The following is a 17,065-nucleotide window of genomic DNA, read 5'->3' as shown; positions in this document are numbered from 1 at the left end:
GATACTGAACACCAAATATTTTATATTTTCGTCATCTTTTTACCTGATCTCTCTTTACATACCCAAGTATCTAAATCGGCCAAGACATCACAAAGTTTGGTTAGAAAGACTCGAGAAGTTTATCCACCCAGTACCGAATGGCATAGTGATTTTATATCTCTGAATCGTTCCGATGAAAGTGTTGAACAGAGAACCATAGAAAGACAGTACGCAATGAAGCAACAATCTCGAAGGAACAAAGGAACCACCTCTTCCACTCACATTGCTGTCCGCAGGACAACATTTCTTTCAACCTCTCAACCAAAATCTCCTCATAGAATCGGTGTCTAATTGCCGTTTTTAGTATTCAGTACTTCGAAGACGCCTCCAACGATGTTAATACTGTGATGTCTTGAGTTACGGTATCGATTATGTGACATGAACGAAGATTTTGGATCTTGAAGATGATTGATGTGTATTCCAGCGAACCTCATGAGACTAGAGTTTTTGACCGACATACCATCTGAAGCCAAATAAGACATTCAAGCAACGCCCATGAGAAATCGTCCATGTTTGCTTCATTACACATTATTGGTCAAATTGTTCCAACACTGTGACTTAGACAGACATCAAATGATGGGGCATGCTGGGTAACCATCAATGATAAATGCAAATAATGCTGTATGCGACAAGTAGAATTTGCCTATAAATGCTGTCCAACATGAGTTGGCCTGATTGATTGATTGATTGATTGATTGATGTGTATCTCTGTGAGATCATGGATTGTAGACATTTCGACTTCCAACCTATTCATCCAAAGCGATAAATATTAGAATAAAAGTATAACAGACCGATGATTTATTAATGTCAAAACTATCTGACATATCTAAATCTCCAGATCACCAACGCAACGATTTTTCAGCGGAACATCTACAAAAGGATTGATCAAAGGATTAAGCAGTGCTGTGCTATCCTTTGTTTGTCATTGCTTTCCTGCTAGTTAATGCTATCATACCTTTCTTGGTTAAATTCCCAAATTCTCTGCTTTGAATAATTCATGGTTTCAGGTGTGCGTGGCAATGCTTATATTTCGAAGCCCAAATCATCACCTGAATCTTGAATTTCAATGTGACGGATAGAGAGGGATGCATCGGATCATGATGCTCATGATCCGATAAAAAACTAAATGATCAGCCACCTGTTCAATATCCAGTGTCTAAAAGAAGAAGAGGAGGAGGAGGAAGAAAAAGAAGAAAGGGGTCACCCTCGCAATCTCTTCACCCAATAGCTCAAGATAAATGGGTGTGATGGTACGCACATCAAATTGCTGTTTCCGGGGATTGTATAATGTTGCAAGCCTCGTCTATTGTTGGTGAAAAAGAATGAGTTGGTTTTGATCTTTGGCGCCACTCTGTCTGTGCAGATACCTGGTATTCATCCTTATGTGGTGGATAAAATTCTTTCTTGATACTTCTTGGGGGTTACAAATTTGGTAAACAATGTCGGAAAGAATGACCGAGATGTCCTTAGGGTAGAGTAAAGAGAGGGGAGAGGGCGGACACATGGTGGAAATACTTGACTATCCGGAGCAAAGGGAAATTTGTAACGAAGACGAAGACGAAGACGAAGACAAAAGTTAAAAGTCAAGATATATATATAGTAATGAATAGTAATAAAACCAGTTTATCACTCACTCTGTTCTTACTTCCATTAGATTGGCGGCCCCTTCTTTTAGACTCTTGTCGTCTCTACCTTCCAGCAATGTCTTGCTCATGACGTGAGATTCCGTTGATTGAGGGATGCGATGAGAGAGAGTGGAATGAGTGGAAAAGCGACCGGCTCAATATATGTAGATATACACACATATATATATACCTACTACCTCCCTCATACTTACGTGGATGGAGATGGGGTTTATGAAGACCCAAGTACCGGTGGTAAAAAGTTTGATCATGATGTCCATCTCGGCGTTACCTCTCCTGCTTTCCAAGCATCCAATGTTCGATGGTCAGGCCAGGGATTACGGAAGGAAGGAATAATAAGGAGATTGAAAAAGAAAAGGCTTACCTACCTCGTAGTACCTTACTGAAACTGGAAATGGATGATAACGATGAATTAATACATACTACTTACGGCATCTACCCAGGTATTCGTGGATGGATCGATTCATTCATTCATTCATTGAAGCTGGAAATAGAAAATGAATGAATACCGTATAAAATATCAGATTTCAAAAGAAATATATAACTATATGTATAATTCTTGATAAGTGATAAAGAAAAGAAATAACTACATACAAAAATACAAAATGTAAAGGAAATCCATCATATCAACGAGTAATAATAAGTTAGCAGCCAAAAAAACAAAGGAAGCCACAAACCCCGACTTCGCGTAGTATCTTCAACTTGAACTAATAATAATCTGGGTGAAAGAGCACCAACATTCTCAGCCTGCCTTCACTCAACGCGTATAGTAGAGGGGAAAAAAAAACGAGACAAGTCCATTTGCTCTTAAATTTTAATCATGATTTTCCATACCCCCATAACCTTTCCTTCCAACTTATTATTACTTCGTTTTTCAATTCAACCAAAAAGAAATTATTCACACTCAACACCTTAAATTATTTTCGAAGTATGTTGAATATCATCAACATTTGACCTCCCAAATCATAACCCATCACCCATATCCATACTGTACTATTGATTCGAGGCTTCAATACGTCCTTCCTTGACACATCCAACACCTCACCACCCTAATTATTGCGACCGTCAATTCCCAGTCTTCAATCATTCACCTCTGACAACTTCCACGACTTCTCCATCATGGCTTCAGCAAGCAAACCTACGCCGACTACCTCTGCTCCACGACGAAAGTCGTCGGGCCTGAGAGAGAAGAGTTCTATGATCATTACTCTCAAATTATCTCCTGCAAAGTTAAGGGGTGTTGGCCAATCTTTGATCAAAGAAGACTCTCCATCAAAGGATTCCACATCAACAATTCCAACTACTACGCCTGTCGCAAAGAGTCAAAATGGCGATGCTCAGGCCGAGTCGGATCCAAATACGCCCGTACCAAACGGTACGGATACACCAGTTTCATCATCGATGCCCCCTCCGACGGAAGCAATTAAGAAGAAGGCTGGCGTCAAGAGAAGTTCTACTGCCGCCTTGGGATCAGACACAACCCCTAGGGCTAGAGGCAAGCCAGGTCCAAAGAAGAAGGCAAGATTGTAAGTATATTGCACCCTTTCACTGTCGTCGAGCTTCAATGCTGTATCTCTTGCCGGGTGGATCAATGCTCTAGAGAACGCCGGGCTCCGCAGTTATCTTCCTTTACATGTGCTAACTCTATCTTAGGGATGATGGCACACTTGCTCCTAACGGAAGTACTCCAAGGGCGTCCAATGGAAACAGTTCCCATCGGCTTGGGCCTAAAGCCAACCAAGGCGCAATCAATGCTGGCTTACGTGCCCTCGATCGTTCTGGTAAACCTTGTCGCAAATGGGAGAAGCGCTCCTTCATCATCAAAACCTTTACGGGTATCCCTATCGAAATTCCTAGATGGAGAGCCCCTCCTAAGACGTCAATTAATCCCAGTACTGAAGGTTCGTCAACTGGTGATAGTAGCAAGGAGAACAAGGAAAACAGCCAGGTTGAAAGTGAGAAGAGCACGAGTGCGATGGATGTTGATGCTACCAACCTCGTCAGCTCTCCCCCAGCTATAGCTCCAGCTCCAGCTCCAGCTCCAACCTCTACATCTACCTCCACTTCTGCACCTGCCGTTGCACCTACATCCGCTCAAGACCAAACTCAGTCTCCTGCGGTGATCACTGCTTCCGCCTAATACTTTCCATCTATCTTAATCTTTTATACCGTGTATTAGAACCCGGATCTTACCCGGTCAACCTCTTCTTTCTCATTAATGGGCAATCTTTTCAAGGAACCGGATTACAAAACGACCCTGCTTTGTCACCAACGCAAGACATGTATAAAATTTTCTTTGGTTTCAATTTACTGGGCTTTGGGAAAATATTTGGGGCGTTGTGGATGGAATGGGATGGAGTGGAAATAAATTCCGCCAGAGCAATGGTGTTTCTGGCGTTTCCTCCAAGCAGGAGAGTGTTAATATAGCATATCGCGGCCTTTTGGGTTCACGCATTATTGCTTAAACAATTCTAAATTATGACTACTTTCTTGCTTTCACAGCCTGACCGGGCATACAAGGGTCAATCCACGTGTTTCCTTACCATGATCTCCCGTGCAGAGTTCCAACCATGATGGCAAGCTATTCGCAGACGGATGAGTGAATTCGTCAGTAGCTTGTACTGTTACAAAGGTAGCTTCGACTGGCTGTCCATTTATGTCATCGGTTCACGGCGAGTCTTATTTCTTATAAGGGACCCAGATATCCATGTGATTCTTGAATATTTACATGATAGAGGTCTGTTTGTTTGAGCTTGTATACAAATTGAAATAATTGATAATGTGATTATTTAAGTTCAGATGAGCGTTCATTGATTTTCGTCTGATCGGTCTGATGTGTTCTTCTTAAAGATTCGACCTCGATTGGGTAATGCATGTACATGCTAAGTAAAACGATATGAATGACATGGCTGGGAACTATGCTCATTCAAACGGGGTTTGAATCTCAATACATTGTGGTCTTGTGTCTTCGGGATGATTTCTATCATTGTATTAAGTAGGGATTTCAAAAAGTATATTGAACACTTGAGAGGATATCGTTCAGCTTGTGTATGTATGTAGGTACCTAGCTCTATTAATTAATTAATTACCTACCTGCCTACCTACCTGGTTATCACACCGCTCATAGTGTCCCATCATAATAAATGTTTCTCGAATTCTGGTGAATTAGTTCATAAGCAACAAATGATAGAAATCAGTGAAGTTCGTGAATCGTAATAAATGTTTCTCCTCATGATGAAATCCATCACACCCCCGGTCATCGGGGATCGAACCATAACGGGATTAGCTCACGTATGATGAAATCCACAAATGGCAACATTCGAGGAACCTACCTACCAGCCTACCCAGCTACCGTACATTGATGTATTAAAGATTCGATAACAACTTATCATTCGTACAAACTACAAACTGAAGCTTCATAAGAAATTGAACATTCAGAACTATGATTCTGATGTGAATCGTGAACTCAACCACATTAAATACTTAATGAGATTTCGCTAGTCATGAAACAATCCAACTACTACTGGTACATCACATTTCGTCTCCACCTTGATCCAATCCGTCATTCACTGCTGAATTGAGAGCTGCAGATAGGTAATAAACACAGCTTCTGCGCCTTGCAACCTCAAGCTCAAGGAACAGAACAACACAAAACAACCTCCATACACCAACAACGCTCTCGACTTCTAAACACTCACAGCGACAACGAATCTTTTCTCTCAATCTAACTACTGTCTACATACTTTCGAAATGACAAACTCATATCCTTCGGGCTCACCGGGGGTTCCAGACTCCGGCATGCCTACTGGAGCTCCCGGTTTCATGCCTCGAAGATCCTCATATGCCTCTGTTGTATCTGGTATAGCTGCCGGGAACTCTCAACAATATGGACAACCTTCAAGACCCGGCCATTTCGCGAATCTCCTAAATTCGAACACACACATGTTGAATCAACAACATGATTCCATTTACTACGATCCAAATTATAATGGGCGATACGGATATGGGGCATTCGCTGGGTTTGATGAGGAAAATAGTAATGGCGGGGTCAATCAAGGACGATCAGGATCATGGGGTAGAGGAGGACAACTGCCAAGTTTCTCAAGCGCTTTTGGTTCACTCGCAAATGAGTTTTCCTCACTCCCGAACGGGCATGGGTACGGTGGATTTGGTGGGAATGCGGACCATTTCTTTGTGCCCTCGTATCTGAGGGGATCGAAATATGTGCAAAAGTTAGAGGAAGCGCACAAGGCAAAGGTCCTGGCGCATAGAGATGGGTCAGCCCCGTCATCACAACCAAATTCTCTATCAACTAGTGCTAGCAGTGTTAATCTACATGCAAAGATGGTCCCTTCGCATCGAGGTAGACCTTATGACCTCGTCGAAAAAACTCCCCTCATCGAAGATGAAACCTTATCCCCATTGCCAAGTAAATGGAGCACAACAGACAAATTTGGAGCATTGGAAGTCACAAGTGACGGCTTTGAAGTGAAATTGACGGGCCCGAAATCCATGAACGATCGAGATAATGAGGCATCTGCCATCAGATCCGATCACCCCATGCCTCCCCAGTGTGGAATTTATTACTTCGAGGTAACAATTTTGTCGCGGAAGCGAGAAGAGTATGATTTCCAATTGATTTGCATAGTTGGAGCCTCGCTAACGCTCACCTTAGTAGCTCTATTGGTATTGGATTTTCTACCAAAAAAATACCCTTATCAAGATTACCGGGATGGGAACCTGATTCTTGGGCATATCATGGTGACGATGGCCATGGGTATGCTGGTGCAAGTGTTGGAAAAGCTTACGGCCCATCATTTTCCACAGAAGATGTAATAGGTTGCGGAGTCAACTTTTCAACTGGTGTTGCCTTCTTCACAAAGAATGGAGATCATTTAGGTCAGTATTGGTAAAACTTTTCCTCATGCTACAACTCGATTCTATTCCATTGTCACTGTTCTTATTTTTTGAAGCGCCTGTTAATATCATTATTCAAGGTATCGCATTCCGAGATGTAACTGGAAGGGGCGAGCTTTTTCCATCTGTAGGTATGAAGAAACCCGGCGAGCATATTAGAATAAATTTCGGGCAAAGTCCATTCGTCTACAACATAGATGAAATGATTTTGGTAAGTGAAAATATTTCTATAATGTCTTCGCATCTTGAGCTCCGAGCATCATAAGAACCCTTGTCTGCTATGCATCGTTTATTTCGGACCACTCGCGCACCAAAAAAATTAAAAAGACAATTCACAGTGGAATCGTGAACTAACACTTTCACAGCACGAAGAACGTCGGATTAAGAATGAGATCGCTTCCACCAGGTACTTCATTTCGACCCTGTAGCTTGTTGGGATCCTAAACTTTGTCTTAGTACTACAAAACTTCAACCACCATTGAATGAAACGGAATTGATCCAATCTTTGGTATGACTTACTCTCAAGACGTTCCACCATCTAATGACTGATTCCGGATAGGTTCTACAATTTCTAACACACGATGGCTATGTCGAAACGGCAAGAGAATTTGCGAATGAAGTTCACTCTGAAAAGAAGGCTTTGAACATGGATCCTAATGTTACCATACCAGGATTCGATATCAAAGATGATCAAGATGCTAGCAATAGGCAACGTGAGTATTCCCGACCAATGCCAGATTTCAATACTAATTCTATACAGGCATACGCACAGCAATATTAGAAGGGGATGTTGAACAGGCCCTCAAATTCACTAACGCATATTATCCTCAAGTTCTGAAAGACAACGAACATGTTTACTTTCGATTAAGATGTCGCAAGTTCATTGAAATGGTTCGACAGATGGCAGAAATGCATAATTCCAATACTACCAACATATCGAAGAAGAATTCGACGCATAAAGGGGATTGGTATGATGATATTATAAATCATGATATGGAACTGGATGATCATCAACCCCAGGCCAACAACTGGGATAGAATGGAAACGGACGGCGGTGATACTTTTGAAACCGATTATCAGAATTTGCTAGCAGATACATTATCATATGGACAGGTTCTTCAAGCAGAATTCAAGGACGATCCAAGAAGAGAGGTCAGCAAAGCTTTGGAAGATGCTTTCTCGTTGATTGCATACAAAGACCCTATCAATGAGAAAACCGTCTCCCATCTCTTGGATCCGAGTGGAAGGGTTGCTGTAGCAGAGGAATTGAACTCTGCTATTCTTCGTAAGTCGCCTCTCTCACTTGCATTCTAGGTTGAAGAATCGCTAGTGCTCACTTTCTTGTTTGTGTGCTTAATTGCTAACACAGACAAAAGTCTCCCTTGGCAAATCGTCCTCAGCGGCTCTTGAACGTGTTTACCAACAAACCACGGTACTGTTAGAAGACCTTAGAGAATCGGGCGGAACGGGGGCTTTTGTTAATATTGATAATTATACGAGACCTAGGAGGAATGATGGCGCAAGTAGAAATCATAGTTAGGGTTAATGGGGAAATGCTTGTACAAAATGCCTAAAGTTTTCGGGAAAGGATGCGAGCAGAGTATTCTCGGATGGGTTTGGGATAAGGGAAAGGATTGGAGATTGAGGATCGGAGTGAGCAATGAAGGTCGGAGTGGTTATATGAATGATTAATGATTAGCAATATGGAATGATATACTATATTTAATAAAGTCATACCTAGCTGCAGAGCGAGGATATACCTGTTCGAATACATGACTGTGTGGCTACTGTGAATACGATTTTCTTATAATATCCTTGCTGGGGTGAGGGCTTTGATTCACGGTATGATCTCTAAGGGGGATAATATTATGTTACTTGATATGTTGGTGATGTGTGATCAGGAGAGGAGGTAAGGACTTGCTTGTAGGGAGGATAGGGGACGGATTGATGTACACATAATCTCAAAAGTGAATACTAGATAGCTATCTCAAACCAAGAAGCAGTTTTTGCGTGTAAAATATTCTGGTATTATGATCTGGGATGATAGTATATAAGTATGTGATCCCGAACTCCCATTTGATTTCTCAAAAACCACATCTCTCTTCCCCCTCGTCGTCTCTCGTTTCCTCTCCTCTTGTCTAATAACAATAAATAGGAAAGGTAGGTAACCAGCCAGATGGTTATTAATTTCGTGGTGGAAAATTTTGGAAAATAATTGGATTGGATTGGATTGAATTAAGTAATCAATCAATGCTATAATAATGATAATGAAAATTGGAAGGAAAAAGGAAAGGAAACGCCAAGAAACACCATGTGTGGTCCTGATATGCTCAATGCTATATCCTAGATGCCAGATGCCAAAACGCCGCCGCCGTCGCCGCCTTTCTTGAACTCGTGGTTTCGTTATTTTGAGGAGTGGTGGTTGGTTGGTTGGTTGGTGGAGTGGATGGGGAGTAAGTGATGTGGTGTGTGCTGAGGTTTCGAAATTGTGTGTAAATGTCGATGAAGGGGTTTAGTGAAGGGAAGCGAGATGTGTGGTTTGTGCACTGGGAACAGTATCTAGATGATAGATTTCTGTTTACCCATCGCTTCTCTTCTTCTCTTTCTCTCCTGTTTCATCTTGTGTTCGCAGTGCGAGTTATTCAACACTCCATTTTTGGACGATTGATTGGTGCAGATTCGCATCAATGGGTAGGTGTGCTACCCATTGCACATCGACATCTTCGCACGCGCATCGACACCAGCATTCTCCGTGTTCCCAAAATCTACAATCCGCAGCCCTCCATATCTCGCATCAGACATGCCATTTGTGCCCTCTTGGCTGCTTCGGCGACGAGGTTGAAATCTTTGAGAAACGGGGAGGTTTCGTCTTGACTTGAGGAGCGCTGGGGCGCTTGGGGTGCGGGGGGTTGAGGTGCGGATGTTGGGCCGCTGGAGGAAGAGGAGGAGGTGGAGGATTTCGAGGGGCCCGTTGGGAAGGATTGGAAGTAAGTTGCTGAGGAGGTGGTGCGGGTTGGTGATGTGAGAGGGGCGTTCATTTTTGCGTTCTTTAGGGAAATAAGGTTGGTTGCAGGTAGATAGAAAAGTGTATTTTTCTTTGTTGTGCTTGGAACGAAGAGCGGGGTTAGAAGGGCAGATTTTTTAATATGAGGAACTTTCTCTTATTTTTCGGTAGGAGAAATATGTATATATGTATAAATCGGTATTCAAGTATCTGTATGATCTGAACGACGTAACGTATGAATCCACGCTCGTTTTTCTCGCTCTTTGCTCTTGTATTTTTTGTAACTCCCAAAATGTGTATACCTCGGTCGAACTAAGACTCAAAATTCTTCAAGTGGTTCTCCTGCGGAATTTCGACTGGGTAATCTTAAACTCAAACCCCGGACTTATTGTGGGAATCGAAGATGGTTTGGATCGTATATGACGATCGGTCTTGTTTTGGGACTTGGACAAGAGATTCCGAAGAAAGCTTGACTCGAAGTACGTAGATTGATACCGGATTGGTGGCCTACGATATGACGATGGGCGAGAGGATGCGTCAAGTGTCAATTTCGAAAGAGATAGTGTGAGAGTATATTCAGAAACAAAGATGTCAATTTGAACTAAAGGGATGGAGGTGAGGGGTGAAATGGCTGGGTGAGTAGAAGATTGGTAGGAAGGTAACTTGGATTTGAGGTGGGATGGTAATCGTAACGTGAAGCGGGCACGGAGTGCTTCTTAAGTACTCGGTAGATTTCTCGTTGTTGGAGAAGATGTGGGATTGAAAGAGGTCGGTCGAGATATGGGTGATGATGATTTGAGCCAGGTCCTTTGTTTCAAGTGACTTCCTTTGAGGACAAGAAGGAATTGTTGAATATTTGATTCAAGATGATCAAGTAACGAAATTCCTTTCTTTATTCACAATTTCGGATTGAAAGGGTTCAACAAGGCAAGCAAGGTTTGGAAGTGGGTTGAATATGATATGATATTCTCAAGGGTCTCAATGATTCAGAAGGGATTCCTTTCGGTAAACACATTTTTGACAATTAGACAGACAGCGAAGGAGCATCATCATCCGAGTTACGATTTTGAATGGGGTTACTTCAGGGTTATCGATTATTGTCTCATAAGTATCTCCTCTCTATGAAGGTAAATTCAAATCTAATTGGTTGTTGTCTCGAAATATCCCACAACCGTTTTTCATTTGATTTTTACCAAAGTATTTGTTATCGGCTACTCCTTGGTACATATGTTGCTAACTCAATTTATGACATGGGCAAAGAGAAGAGACCGCTTTGTTTTCTCCGCAATTGCAAGGTACTCGTACCAATTTATCGAAGAGCTAATCCGCTTATAGTATTTCCCCATATCACTATCGAGTTAGTCGAGAGTTAGCCACTTCGTAAGCATTTTCTCTCGGGTTAATATTTCATCCTGCCGTGAGTGGGAGTCACTAAGAGCCTTATCGCTGTGGAACCGAAACGGATCATACGTTTCTTTTCTTTTCATCCGAGGTACAACGATTTCCATGTTGCGAGGTCGGATAAGAGGTTAAATGTATGTGGTAAGTATGTAGGTAGCAAGTATGTATATGTATGAGAGGATGAAAGTGTGAGAGTATGAGCATGACGATTTTTCGAGAAAGATTCGGCTATCAAATTGTTGCCCCCTTTTATATAACTATACATATTTTCATCTTTCTTTCCTATCTGTCTCACTTGCGCTTATGATGGAAATGACCTTGTTGGATGTGACGATATATTTCCTTCACACTGACATACTAGCACTTTTATCCTGCATGTCAGAAACAATCTTACATGCATTCTGTACGCATCGTACCTGAGCCAAAGACCCATTTCTTATGATTCGGAGGTTCTTTTTCATCCCTTGTAGGTTCATGCATCCAAGATCTTTAAAAAGATTCCAAGGCAGTTCATCTCATCCAATATCATTCCATCATTCTCACGCCAGAGATGCATTTTATATATATATATATATATATACATATGTGGAGGTTGCTATTTCGGTGGTAACATGGGACTGGACCACACCAAGTACTTACTGTGTAGCTTTCATACTCGATAATTCTCGACATTCTTCACGAGATCATATCTTTCCAATATTGATTTCTCGATCGCTCAATCCCTCACTCCACTCATTAGGTACCTAGAACCTAGAATTGTATTCCTACTTCGTACATTTTACGGATAAATCCATTTTTTCCTTCAATTAAAAACGGGAGATACTTCGGCATTTAGGTGTACATTCCGGTAAATATACGTATCGTATCGTACCTGGTACTAAGTTACTACTAACAGCTCATACTCACCAGGACTAGGAAGAGTTGTAACTTGTAACTTGTAACTTGTATGGACCTATGGACCTTTGAATCTAATTCGAAATGCAAAGGTGCCTTGTCTTATCCTATCCTCCGTTCTTGCCGTTCCTCGGCCCTTTTCTTTCGCATTGAAATTTGCCATGTCGCGGCTATCCAGAAAAAATTTGAAAAAAATTAAGCAAATGAAATTAATTGTGTCCCATTTGTGTCCCATCCCATCAGAGAAAAGGAAACTATCGGAAGACGCGCCGAAACTACCAAGGTACCTAGTCATAGTCACGGATTTGTTACGGATTTAACTTAACTCGATCATTATTGTTCTGATTCGATATTACCCTGGTCGACTCTATCTAAACCATTCGAGATTGGCAAGGGAAGGGAAGCCATGCCTCCTTCAAATGAGACAACCTCGTCTGCGAGGCCGAAGCAGAATGAGAGAAAGGATGCCTCGACTGCCCAGAAAGATACCACATACAATCAATCCAACTTCACTCGACAGACAAATGCCGTGAAGGATTTATTCAGTATACCTAGACCGGTTAAGAAATTGTTTGATAGAGTTCCTGTTGTTACATATCCAGCAAACGAATTACCACAAAGGAGTCCTGGGGCAAAGGGTAGAAGGAATGATAGAGATGCTAGATTGCCCAGTTTATATATCTTCTGTAGAGAGGGCGAGGAAGAGAATGGAGGCAGACCAAGTTTTAATCCGGGATGTTTGAAATGGCAGGTATGTCTACCTATGTAGAAATTGAAGCAAGCAATATCAAATGCAAGACTACGAGGCTGACGGTATGGGCAGACTTTTTTAAATCTCGCAGGAGTTAATCATAATATTGTCTCTTCAAATAATCATGCTTCACCTACTGGTGTCCTACCTTTCCTCTTACCAGGCATCAAATCGAATTCTTCACAAGATGGCTACCTTCCAATACCGAGTAATGGACTGGTGAAATATGCAAAGGAACAAGGAAAGAAAGTCCCCGAACCAAAGAGTAGGAAATTGGAAGCTTATCAAGCTCTAATCGATTATAACATTAGAAATGCTTGGGTACGTCTCTTTGCTTGCCCAATATTAGACTTGACGACCCAGCTAACCTTCCCAAGCTACATTCTCTTTATCTAACCCCCTCGAACTTCCGCGCGATAGCCGCTCCCCTCTACATAGACCCGGCATCCTCCTCTCTCCCAGTTCGCCTCTATACGGCCCACCAACTGCGCTCCGCAGCCGAATCTGAGTTGCGCAAGAGCGCGGAGATTATTGACCAGGAAATGATTTATAGGGAGGCGGACAGAGCCTGGGAAGCACTCAGTTTGTTACTTGGGGAGGAGAAATGGTTTTCCGGGGATGCGCCGGGCCTCTTTGATGCGAGCGTTTTCGCTTATACGTGGCTATTGGGTGATGAGGGGTTGGGGTGGGGGAAGGGTGATAAGAGGTTGGCAGAGGGAGTGGGCAGGTGGAGAAATCTTGAGAGGCACAGAGACAGGGTATTTAGGAGGTGCTGGGGGGAGGGAGATGGTGTACTGGTATGAACGGAGGAGTAGAGATGTACTGGAAATATAAGATGGGTGAAAGGAAATGTAGGGGTTGAAACTATAATGCGGAGATTTGAGAACACCGAAGAACATTATAATTGCCAACAAAGTTCAGTTTCAGGAGATCGCGGGGTAGTAGGGGAATGGAATAAACGAACTCCCCTTGCATAGTAGCATCGCAACTCCAGAAAACCAAAATCCAAACCAGAGGAATTAAATTTGGTGAGAAGTATCACTTCACCTCTGACTTGTCACAAAATTCATGATCCTCGTTCAAGGTGTCTCGACTTCTCCTCTTTGCTTCGCGTTTTGCTTGCAACTTCTGGATGCACATACCCGAGTAGGTTTACTGGGGCCTATATTCGAAAATTTAACTCACTGGAGCTAGGTCAGTACTTCAGCCGCTCAAACTGGAAATCCTACAGTTCTGATTCATCGATGCAAGCCATTCTATACTATTCCAAGATGATCTCTCCCCATTCTTCGTCTTCCTCTATCGCCTCTTCACACATAATCCCATCTATAAACACCTCCCTACAGGGCTCTACAACCCATCCATACTCTGTCTCACCACAAAAGGCACCGGTGATCACGCTATAGCCACAATTGAATCACCAAACTTGAAACTGGGATCTCCCACTCCCACACATGTGCAACCCTCGGGATTTGGACTTTCTGCTTCGTCCCACGCAGTATTGAGTTACTACTTTCATGAATATCGATTTGACAAGTCTAGCTCTCTCGCAAGAGCATTCTTATCCACGCGTGCTTTTCTTCGAAACGTAGTCAAGTCTTGATCCTTGGTGTTGTTCCCCATGGTGGAAAGAAATCCAAGTGCTGGCTCAGGAAATATGTCATTTTCGCCGAGCCAGATCTAAGGCCTCTGATTGTGAGTGTGAATATCGCCCAGGGTGAGGTTGGTAAAACGGATGTTATTACATCATCCATCGCTGGAACTCGGGAGAAGCACTTGAAAAATTCTTCCATTATAGTCTGGCCAGCATTGCATCAAACACCGTCTCGTCGAATGGCATTGTTCCTCTCCCCACACAGAAATGCGAATAACCAATGATAGATGTTTGTCCCGTTATTCTTTGCCACATCTTCATTAGGTAGTAATATCAATATCCTCGCCGAACAAGGGATGGCTTGGATATTCAAGATTGCTGCAGGATCCGGGGATTGATGTTCTTGATATTCGCCTGCAGAATTGCCTTCATATCCCAACTAAAATGTTCATTGAAATGAATGCAGATATCACGAGGCGATACATTACCCATATCCTTGATCTTATAGGCCGCAAGCATATTCTTTCACTCAAAATTTCGAAAAATAGCAATACAAATTCAACATAATTCACCAAAAAACACATTCCAATCAACAAAGCCTTCTCAATGAAATCTCAATGCCCAACTTTGTCTTAAACCGTGCATGTCTATCTACCCCCTGGTGGATTTTGTTCACGGCGCCGACAAGTGGAGCTTCAAAGTTGAATCCTCCACTTTGCTTTCCCCTACCAAAGCAGAGATCCACAATTCCACCAACTACGCCAGCAGACTCTTTGATCTGTGGTGTCCCAAACCCCATAATAGCAATACATCTCATACCGTTAGATGTAGTGGTAGCCTAGTCGTTCTTGCCGAGATCCTCTAGCTTCACAAAGACCGCGTGAGTACGCGGTGTGGGGTTTGTCTTTGATGCTGGGGAACGAATCTCAACTCCTGCTTCTGGCTGGACGTAATGTAGATACCATTTGATACCCAAATTCTTCCACAAAGTGAAAGTTTGGCTGGTTTAAGGTGGCTGAACAGTCACCTTGATTGCGTTATCAAGCGAAATGCGTGGTAGCATACTCTGAGATGCTAAGCCTATTTGTGAATCTACAAACATTCCAACTGAAATCAAGAGCCCATCCACAATATTGATCCATTTCAAACCGCTTGCCGACTGCCCTTTTTTCACAGAAAACAAAGGCTGAGGCACCAAAAGCATTGACCATTGATATTCGCTGTGAGAAATATTACCTTAATTTCATCCATGGGAAGTTTGTAGTCGACAGTAACATCCTCAAGCTTCATTGCTCTGATCAACGCCCAGCAAGAATCCTGCTCCATGCCGAATTTGCGGCTCTGCTTGCCACTGAGTATAAATAGCAGAGAAGCTTTACCGTACGCGATGAAGCCAAAGGTGACCAGAGCTCGAAGGATTTGTCGAAATTCATTTGCCATGTGAACCGACTCATCAATCAGTATACTGACCTGGCTTTGAGGCTCTTTCCCATTGGCTTGTAGCAAGAAGGATTGGGGTACTCCGACAGCGGGTTTAGTAACCCTGGCCGTCAAGTCGATTACCGAAGCTTGTCCTCCATTGTGCATGAATGTATCATGTTCAAGAGCATTGCTAGAGTCATCGATTAGGATAGTTCCAGGGGGTAGAACGCCCACTTGGAGCTTCCAACCCCAAACTAACCATCGTTTCAATTTCCGGAATTCAGTGGGCAATTGCACAATTTTATCAAAATATGCTTTGGGTTCGGTTGTCAGCGTTCCATTGTCTTTTGATCAAGCTAGAAGTAGCGTTTTCGATGGGCTTTGCAGACTCTAATCCGTCGAATGAAGCCACACGATGCTCTTCTTAGCATTGCGTTATATATTCCTCGTAAATTGATTAGTTATACTTCGGTAACACTGGCAATAAGCGAACACACAATTGCTTCCTGATTTCTTCGTGCCCTGCAATTCCCAGGCTATCAGTGATAGTTCGGCGACCTTTCAAAGTCTCCTGAGGAACACACATCTAATCTCACCAAACATAACGAGGGCCAATTTTGGACATAACCTCGCTCGATCAAGACCAAATCCAGAAGTAGTTGGTACGTCCCAAAAGAAGATCGCGTGGCAGTTTATCCTCTGGCTGCGGTTTTTGGAGGTCTGCAATATAACCCCAGGTATGGGAAACTATACCATAACCTTCCACTTCCATGGCACGGGAAATATCAATGTATCTCTCGAGCTTCCAGTCATGAAGATCAAGGAGCCATCGAGGCGTCTTTGGATTGTTTGGAGGAATCAACTTTTTCTACTATCGGAGTCCATCTTGATAGTCTAGGCTGCTGCTTGTTGGAAAGAAGTATTTTGAATTGTTTGAGCTGTAGAGAAAATAGGTTTTAAGATCAGTAGTTTTGATCGAGACATAGATGAGGGATTAGATATCAATACACGGCTGGGAAGAGCTTCGTTTGTCGCGCTCAAAGAATCAGTGACACGAGATCATTCTCGTACCTGTCTCACCCCAACTTGGATATTACCTATAATGGAGCTGAGTTTAGTTTGCAGAGTTTCTTTCTTGGCAATTGATCACAAATTTTGCAAACGTCGCATTTTATACAGCATCAGTTCATATATCGTCCAAAGACTTCACATTGGCTGGCTGGACAGTTCTCGGCGCACACATGATGTTGTCGTCTTATACTTGTTCTTTGCTTCCTCGGCGGCGACAGCTTTTACTCATAGCCAAAGTTTCTTTCAAAAAGATCAATCAGTCAGCATTCGGTGCTGACTGCTGGTGTCAGTTATTAGCTTAAGCCTCCCAACTGAGAATTTAGAACATT

General features: G+C 42.7%; 5 protein-coding genes across 5 annotated transcripts; 3 read left to right on the top strand and 2 right to left on the bottom strand.

Moving 5' to 3' along the window:
* Positions 1 to 2,413: 2,413 nt before the first annotated feature.
* On the top strand, positions 2,414 to 4,985 carry EAE97_004265 (uncharacterized protein). The gene is made up of 2 exons (XM_038874777.1): positions 2,414 to 3,208; positions 3,336 to 4,985. Exons 1-2 carry the CDS (start codon positions 2,802 to 2,804, stop codon positions 3,820 to 3,822), a joined length of 894 nt encoding a protein of 297 aa, XP_038734221.1. The 5' UTR covers positions 2,414 to 2,801; the 3' UTR covers positions 3,823 to 4,985.
* A 447-nt stretch (positions 4,986 to 5,432) lies between these two features.
* On the top strand, positions 5,433 to 8,139 carry EAE97_004264 (uncharacterized protein; the record flags this gene model as incomplete). The annotated part of the gene is made up of 8 exons (XM_038874776.1): positions 5,433 to 6,304; positions 6,358 to 6,581; positions 6,680 to 6,810; positions 6,965 to 7,005; positions 7,056 to 7,107; positions 7,159 to 7,312; positions 7,360 to 7,884; positions 7,976 to 8,139. 8 exons carry the CDS (start codon positions 5,433 to 5,435, stop codon positions 8,137 to 8,139), a joined length of 2,163 nt encoding a protein of 720 aa, XP_038734220.1.
* Positions 8,140 to 9,364: 1,225 nt separating this feature from the next.
* On the bottom strand, positions 9,365 to 9,637 carry EAE97_004263 (uncharacterized protein; the record flags this gene model as incomplete). Its single annotated transcript, XM_038874775.1, has 1 exon — positions 9,365 to 9,637. The coding sequence occupies one exon, from the start codon at positions 9,635 to 9,637 to the stop codon at positions 9,365 to 9,367; it is 273 nt and encodes a 90-aa protein (XP_038734219.1).
* Positions 9,638 to 12,166: 2,529 nt separating this feature from the next.
* Positions 12,167 to 14,838, top strand: EAE97_004262 (uncharacterized protein). The gene is made up of 3 exons (XM_038874774.1): positions 12,167 to 12,649; positions 12,722 to 12,970; positions 13,027 to 14,838. Exons 1-3 carry the CDS (start codon positions 12,305 to 12,307, stop codon positions 13,450 to 13,452), a joined length of 1,020 nt encoding a protein of 339 aa, XP_038734218.1. The 5' UTR covers positions 12,167 to 12,304; the 3' UTR covers positions 13,453 to 14,838.
* A 411-nt stretch (positions 14,839 to 15,249) lies between these two features.
* On the bottom strand, positions 15,250 to 15,830 carry EAE97_004261 (uncharacterized protein; the record flags this gene model as incomplete). The annotated part of the gene is made up of 2 exons (XM_038874773.1): positions 15,250 to 15,429; positions 15,480 to 15,830. The coding sequence occupies 2 exons, from the start codon at positions 15,828 to 15,830 to the stop codon at positions 15,250 to 15,252; spliced, it is 531 nt and encodes a 176-aa protein (XP_038734217.1).
* Between the last annotated feature and the right edge of the window lie 1,235 nt (positions 15,831 to 17,065).

This window comes from Botrytis byssoidea (genome assembly GCF_014898295.1).
Source record: "Botrytis byssoidea strain MUCL 94 chromosome Unknown BBYS_007, whole genome shotgun sequence".
Lineage (NCBI taxonomy): Eukaryota > Fungi > Ascomycota > Leotiomycetes > Helotiales > Sclerotiniaceae > Botrytis > Botrytis byssoidea.
Note: the sequence above shows the minus strand (reverse complement) of the source record. Positions and strands in the feature narration are given on the sequence as shown.

What these genes read in the sequence shown, in the direction of transcription:
- EAE97_004265 (XM_038874777.1), top strand. Translation starts at nt 2,802, where the DNA reads ATGGCTTCAGCAAGCAAACCTACGCCGACTACCTCTGCTCCACGACGA. An exon ending in CCAAAGAAGAAGGCAAGATT is followed by an intron (nt 3,209 to 3,335) that starts GTAAGTATATTG and finishes ACTCTATCTTAG; the next exon opens with GGATGATGGCACACTTGCTC.
- EAE97_004262 (XM_038874774.1), top strand. Translation starts at nt 12,305, where the DNA reads ATGCCTCCTTCAAATGAGACAACCTCGTCTGCGAGGCCGAAGCAGAAT. An exon ending in CGGGATGTTTGAAATGGCAG is followed by an intron (nt 12,650 to 12,721) that starts GTATGTCTACCT and finishes CGGTATGGGCAG; the next exon opens with ACTTTTTTAAATCTCGCAGG. An exon ending in ATAACATTAGAAATGCTTGG is followed by an intron (nt 12,971 to 13,026) that starts GTACGTCTCTTT and finishes AACCTTCCCAAG; the next exon opens with CTACATTCTCTTTATCTAAC.